This window comes from Palaemon carinicauda, chromosome 38 (assembly GCF_036898095.1).
Source record: "Palaemon carinicauda isolate YSFRI2023 chromosome 38, ASM3689809v2, whole genome shotgun sequence".
Classification (NCBI taxonomy): Eukaryota; Metazoa; Arthropoda; class Malacostraca; order Decapoda; family Palaemonidae; genus Palaemon; species Palaemon carinicauda.
The window spans coordinates 33761946-33770020 of NC_090762.1; the positions used below are offsets into that span (position 1 = coordinate 33761946).

The 8075-nt window shown below is 32.1% G+C and overlaps 1 protein-coding gene across 1 annotated transcript; it reads left to right on the top strand.

Annotated features, from left to right (window-relative positions):
- Positions 1–233: 233 nt before the first annotated feature.
- Positions 234–1820, top strand: LOC137630133 (uncharacterized). Its single transcript, XM_068361593.1, has one exon. The coding sequence runs from the start codon at positions 944–946 to the stop codon at positions 1769–1771; it is 828 nt and encodes a 275-aa protein (XP_068217694.1). The 5' UTR covers positions 234–943; the 3' UTR covers positions 1772–1820.
- The last annotated feature ends 6255 nt before the right edge of the window (positions 1821–8075 follow it).

The following is an 8075-nucleotide window of genomic DNA, read 5'->3' on the forward strand; positions in this document are numbered from 1 at the left end:
TTCTGCTTTCGCGGATGTGGTTAGACTTGACTGTGTGTTTATTAAATGACTTACACACGTTTTCCCGTCGATGGAATGTCTGTCATTATCCATTGTTACGAAATGAAACCGAGATTAACCAAACGAAAACTTATCAACGGAAACCCCGTAAAGGTTTGTCGTGAATTTGGAGCAGCGTCGTGAAGATGGTGGTCGCTGGTAGTACACAGTAGATCACTCACGGAGGAGACCGCTAGTCAGCAGTCTCCCTCTCTCGTGCGCGCACGGGTTGGTTGTTTGACACTGAGATCGCGTCTCAGCAGGGCCATCAAGCAAAAGAGAGCCTTCGTCGCTCGTAGACGGCTACGATAGTCGTCAGGAGGTAGTTGATAGTGGCAGTGTATAATAGAGGAGAAAACTACCCTGTCCATTGCAGTGAACTTCGGCGGACAAGAGAGAGTGACCAGAAAGTTGAGGGAACTCGTCCCAGTGGGAAATTACGTAGTCGCGAACTCACGATATAGAAAGTGCGGCGTTTGTGGCGGTTTCAGTGAACTAGCGCCAGTATGACCGTGACTGTACTCGAGTTACCTCTGTAGTCTTGTGCAATAACAGGCAGAGGAAGTGGCTTCCCGTTTAACTCTGACACTGACCTTGGGTGGCCCGTCAACTGACAACACGCCCACAGGGAGTGTTGACCCCTCCTGTGACTAAGCAGAATGCAGAAGCCAATGCCAAGGACATCCCTTCAACATCTGTCAGGATAACTAGCGGAACCCACTTTTTTTCCTCCTTTTTTTGTGTCTTGTTACTGTTATTATTATTTAGTCAGTGACCTTCCATGACACGTGCTTTTTGGGTTTATTATTGGTATAGAGAATAGCATGAACTCGTGTTTGTGATACGTACTGGGATATCTCAGATCAGCTCTTCGTTCTTGTGAAGTGTAAACATACTGAGAAAAATGTCCGTTCATACGAGTGATTACTGGCCTGATAGAGGAATATCGCAACAGTATTTCAATCTGGGTGAGTTCAACTATAACCCAGAAAATGGAGATCCAGGATCCCTCCTCCCTTCTAGTCTCGATGGAAATAACTCCGCATCCATGTTGCCAAACACTGTGGGTTCTCTCGCCCAGACGAGAGACCTCTTGCAAAGCTGCATTGACGGTAGTAGTGACGGTTATCACAGCTCGACCCCCGATGACCTAACCTCAGAATGCTCCCCGAATTCAGAGATGCCACCCCGAATGCAACCAGGTGATCGCGACGCTAACAAAGACTTAGTATCGGAGGCTTATCCTAATTTAGAGTATTATCAAGCAGCATATCCAGCAACCACAGACTTAAGCAGCTTAACTGCAGCTTACTCGTATGCAGGCACCAGTGCACCTTCAGTCAACAATTGGGCTGGTCCCCACTGCAATAACCCTGATGGTGAAAATGGACACCAGCAGGAACACTTTATACCGCCGGAGAATCCGCCATCTTTGGTCACGCACTATAAACCCCTGAGAATTCGACGGAGGCCTCCTAAGGTAGTTGGGAACGAGGTCCTTCGTAAAAGGCGGCTGGCCGCCAACGCTCGTGAAAGAAGAAGAATGAACGGCCTCAACGACGCCTTCGAGAAACTCCGCGAGGTGGTCCCTGCCTTAGGAAACGACAGAAAGCTCTCCAAGTTCGAAACGTTGCAAATGGCGCAGACCTACATCACGGCGCTGGCGGAGCTTCTCAGAAGGGCTGACGCGGAAAGTGTGGCTGTAGGAGGCACGGCTTCGTCGCCCAGGTAGGGGAAACCATCGCAAAAATACATTTATGCCGATTATTCTTATCATGTAATTCTCCCCAACAGAATGTCACGGATCTCAAAATTCTTCATGAATTCAGTAATCATTCATTAAATTGCACTGATTTACGTCATTGATGCATTTGCTCAATTTCAAATGAGCGTTTGGCAAAAGGTGTATTTTTGTGTAAGTTTTCCCTAAGAAATTGTTTATATAGAAAAGAAAATCTTTGTTATTGTTCTTGTTATCATGCCTTTGTTAAATGCTTGTTATTAGTCAGTATTATATCTGCACAAAATACCTCCGATTTACAAATTTCATACAAATCTATATAAAGCAATTCATAGCATTTTTATCTATTTATATGTATATAATTGTTAATTTAATTTTATCATCATATTTATTGATAGTATGTTAACTATTAACAACATGTACAGTAGTACATTTAAGTGATTATTAAAAGGATATCATGTATTCTTTTAACAATGTGATAAGAGGCTGTCATTTATTTCAGTGAAATATTTATGTACATAAAAATCTAATGCAAATTTTTATATAAGAAAGCATTGTTTTGTCAATTCTTAACAATTTATATTATAAGAATCAAACCTTAAGAAATGGGGTTTCAATTCACCCTCTTTATTTGTAAGAACTAATCGAAAAAGTTATTTTCTATTTAGTAAAAAATTATTAATTTTCATCTAGATGCTAAACAGAACTGTTTACATAAGGAAAAAAATAATTTGCATATGGATGAAAAATCTATTTGCATTTTGGATGCAAAAAAAATAATCAGATCGTGTAAAAATGTTACTTTATGCGAATGCATAACAAAAGATAATTACAAATGGATGACACATTGTAATATACGCAAATGTTTCCAGAGGTTAATTTTCACTTTTACTGAAATTGAAACATGGAATATTGAAATTCCTGCAACTATAGTACATGTCAGATTGGAAAAGTATGTCTCAAATTAGGCCTCATTGTATAATATATATATATATATATATATATATATATATATATATATATATATATATATATATATATTATATATATATATATATATATATATATATATATATATATATATATATATATATATATATACATAACAAAATCTTTGTGAAAATAGGAGGCTTAGGCTACACGACTGACTGAATTTCCTAAAACATCTCTAATGTCCGAACATCCGTACTCTGAATTTGTAAGTTTTAATTTATTAATTGGGGATGTTTTAGTAACAATTTGAATACTGGCTTCAAAGCATTCATAATAATTTGAGGATGACTATTTTTCCATCTCATTTAAATGGATGGGAGTGTCATTATTAAATTATAGGACAATGAATCAGTATAAAGATATCGGACGAGCACAAAAAAATATAATTTTGAAAGGTAAACTTGAAGACGTTGTTGCCAAAATAAACTTGAAAGACGTTGTTGCAAAAGTAAAGAGTTCAATAATTATCTTGAAAGCATTTCTATCTATTGAAATTTGAGGCATTCTTATTATAATAGCACATACTTCAACCATATGAATCCATCTTTTGACAAAATTAAAATGAAACTTAATAGTATTTGAGTCATGGGATTTTCTGCAGTACGAATGGTAAATTATCATTGGAATAGAGTTTGATGAAGCACTGAAGAATAGATACTGATCTAACAAAGAATCCAAGCAAAAGAACTGGTTTCATGAAAAACTAAAGAACAATGGCGTGTTTCAATAAGGACCAAAGAATAAGGAATAATATCAAGAATAAGACCAAAGAATAAGGAATAATATCAAGAATAAGTAAAGCCAAACGAATCATCTGATGAAACACTCAAGAAAGAGGATGAATTTGACGAAGAACTGGAGAAAAACCCTGTTCTTTTGAAGAATGGAAAAATAGGGTCTGGTGAAGGACAAAGAAGAACAGGTCTGGACATACGTAACGTTGTTTTACTCAATTGTAAAGAAAAGTCATCAATCGGGATTAACTTTCCGAAACAACGACCCTGTTCCACTCTTACGCTGCTCAGAATCTATGCTGTCAGTCGGTACTTTGATTGATATGGTGAGATACTCGAAATAATAATAATAAATAATAATGATAATAATAATAATAATAAGAGGTAAAGCATGCAAGGAGAACGAAAAGAAAATTGGTACATAAATTATATTAATAATAATAATAACAAAAAAGGTATAACGATTCTCATAGGGAATATTTGATTGTATCAGGTAGATTTGTACAAATACGAAACATGTATTCAACAAAACCTGAATTGGATTCCATGGTAATTATACTTATTGTGATTATAACAAATCGAATGAGGCTTGAATATGATTATAAATATTATGACTTATGAAACTTGAACCACTTTTGGTGAGTAATAATTAGTTTTTATGAAAGTAATCATTCAGTGATTCATAATAAGGTTGTACTTGGGTTAAAAGTGTATATAACCTCTTGGGTTCATTCACAAATGCATGGGTTTTAAGTTGAAAATGATGACAAATAAACAATACTGGATAGTGTTTCCATGAAACGCAGGCCTACTCTTCCATATCACTACGTTTGGTCATCATATTGTAAATACATTACGACCGTAAAATATTTACCAAATTGAATTATCGAAATATAAGCTTTACCATACTGATATAAGGTCAATCTGATATGAGTTTTATCAAAATGAGTTACAAAAAATATGATGAGTTTACTAAACTGAATTACAGATGATCTGCTTTTATGTTTTACTGTACTTAATTCCAGTAAATTTTACGTGTTTTGCCAAAATTAATGTCAGTGAATATACTATTTATTCTACAATTCTGAATTGCGGTGAATTCTATGAGACCAAACAAATTAAATCACAGCAATCATATGGATTTAACCAAAATGAACAGCAGATAATTTATTTTGAGTTTTACCAAACCAAATTGCATAAACGTCATACTAATTTTACAAAACTGAACTAACATAAATTTTGCAAATTCGTAGGTCGCAGAAAACGTTTGAAAATTTCAGATATGCCAAAAAGCTATTAACAGATTAAAACTACTATGTCCTGTTATAAACGATATAGATACGGTTAGAATCCTATTAATATATTGGATCTTCGATAAAATATTCTTAAAATCCACATAGCCTATGGAAAAACACGTGAGATTAAGGAAAATAAAAGTAAGATAAAAGGTTAATGTTAAAATTAACGAAACGATAATCTAAACACGAAGGCTTAGAGAAAGAATAATTCTGTATATAGAAACACTAATAAATGGAAATTCAATTGCGAGATATGAAGACCTTTGACAAAAAATAATAATGATTATAAATACAATTGAATGGTATAAAACTCGAATAAATAAGATGAAAAACATACACTAACACAACACAGTAAATAATAAAAAGTCCTAAAACATTGAAATAACAGATGGAGAAAATATTTTTTTCTTCTTCTTCACTCGGGAAAGCAGAGTAGAAAACGGAGTGAAAGCTCCCGTGACATCTGAAGGGCCGCTGCTCCGAAGCATAATAAACGTAATAATTTATACATAAAGGCCATGCTCCAAGATACGATAACCCCTTCGGATATCATTTTTCTTTTTTTTATTTCCTCCCTCTAGAAGAGTAGGGCGTTTCGATAGCTATTATCGGTAAGACATAAATTGCGAAATGTGTTGGTTCACTTGATAATACATATATGTATACTTTTCATCTGATTTTTCTTGTGATATACATTTCTATGAGGATGTGGATGTGACCTCTCCTAAGGGGTCTTTTGAAAGGTCAGTTTCTGACCCCGCAGATGATTTACGGTTTTATATATATATATATATATATATATATATATATATATATATATATATATATATATATATATATTATATATATATACATATATATATATATATATATATATATATATATATATATATATATATATATATTATATATATATACATATATATATATATATATATATATATATATATATATATATATATATATATATATATATATATATATATATATATATATATATATATAAATAGAACTAAAAGGATGACACGGTATATTATTCTTTTTATTTAAGAAAACTGATATATCCTATGACCTCAAGAGCATATCTTTTTAATATAAAAACGGAAATAAAAACCTACTGAGTTGATTTCTTTAATTAGATGATGCAAAAGAGGCTTAATCTATGAATACGAGAGCTATCTTGTATTTTCCAAGAACCCACTGATGAAGAATAATGATTTTACTTTATATTTTCCATATATGTTTATTCATTTGCCACTTTTATTAATACCTTTCCTGCCATACAACTTTCATCTCCCTCTTTTCTCTTTTCTATCAATTGCTTAGATAACTAACTTACTAATCATCTTTTTCTTTTTACTTCATTCTCATATTATTTTTAGGAATAGGAAGAAATTGCCTCTTGCATAACAGATAAAATACCATTTAAGTATTACTGCCCTATGAATTCACTTGACATAAATCTAAAAAAACAATCAAATAAATGAATAAAGGAATAAATTCAATTGCTGGAACATCAACGAAGATATTTCTAACAAATAATTAGTTACCATAAATAACCTAATATTTTCAACTGAAATATCTTGTATACAACGAAGAAACTTTCTTACATATAAGATGTGTAAAATTAATTTCTCTATCTGGGGAGCGCTTGAGCTTATAGTATTCTGCTTTTCCAACTAATGTTGAAACTTAGCTAATAATGATAATAATCTATATGAAATAGATTCCGGCACAGCGACTTCCACAATCGCTTAAATTAGGTGATAACATTGGCGACACGCACAAGTACACATTACACATTCGGATATAAAGAAACATGCGCATGCGTGTGTATATATCTATCTATCTATCTATCTATCTATCTATCTATCTATCTATCTATCTATCTATCTATCTATATATATATATATATATATATATATATATATATGTATATACTGTATGTATATATATATATATATATATATATATATATATATATATGTGTGTGTGTGTGTGTGTGTGTGTATGCAGTATATACTGTGTGTATATATATATATATATATATATATATATATATATACTGTATATGTGTGTGTATACTGTGTACATACGGATGGATATTTGCATATAAACATGCACATATATATGTATATATTTATCCATACAAACTTGCACATATACGTATATATTTATTGGCAGTATAATACTTTCTTAACGGCTTTTTCAAAAATCGGACATAATCTCCTAATAGACCAATTATCATTATATTTACCTTAAAGTTCTTCTGGATAGATGATTCAACATTATAATTCCAGTATTTTAGACTGTTGAATTTAGTACAGCAACACTGAAAAAGATATATAAAATGTGCAAGGTAAAATCTTAATCAAGCCAATTAGAATGCATTCCATCCCATTTTCATTTCATATCTTTAACTATCTATCACTATCACTATATTCATATTCTTACATGTCTTCCTTGCGAGTTAAATTAGCATGGGAAAAGTCAGTTATACTTCACACTTCTTTAAATTGGTTTGATACTTTTAATTTTCTGGAATCTATGTCTTCTGTAACCTTTTTTAAATATGATTATATTGCAGAATTACACAGTATATCTACTAAGTCAAAAACTCTCTATTACCGAAGAATTACTTTCTTACAGATTGGAAAGCCTAAGGATGGCGACTTGATTGCTTTTAAATGACAGAATTAAATGACAATTTAAACTTACACTAGCATATATATGTATTATATTTTATTATATATATATATATATATATATATATATATATATATATATATATATATATATATATATATATATATATATATATGTGTGTGTACATGGTGCAACCCCCTTTTATATGAAATGGCTTAATGTTGAAAAAATAAAGAAATGAATTATACATACACACACACACACACACACACACACACACACACATATATATATATATATATATATATATATAATTTATATATACACACATACATACATAAATATGAGAGAGAGAGAGAGAGAGAGAGAGAGAGAGAGAGAGAGAGAGAGAGAGAGAGAGAGAGAGAGAGAGAGAGAGAGAGAGAGAGAGAATGCCGATACAAAATGATTCACGATTGCCAGTGTTATTCGTGCTTTAGAAATTCTGTCGCTTTAATGTGCTTCTGCAAGTAACAGTGTTATGATCACTATTTCTTCAGCATCAAAATCACCCGCTTCCGTATCATTACTTATAAAATTGCCTTTTCTTGTCCCCAACAGAGAATCATTCATAACAATTTTAAA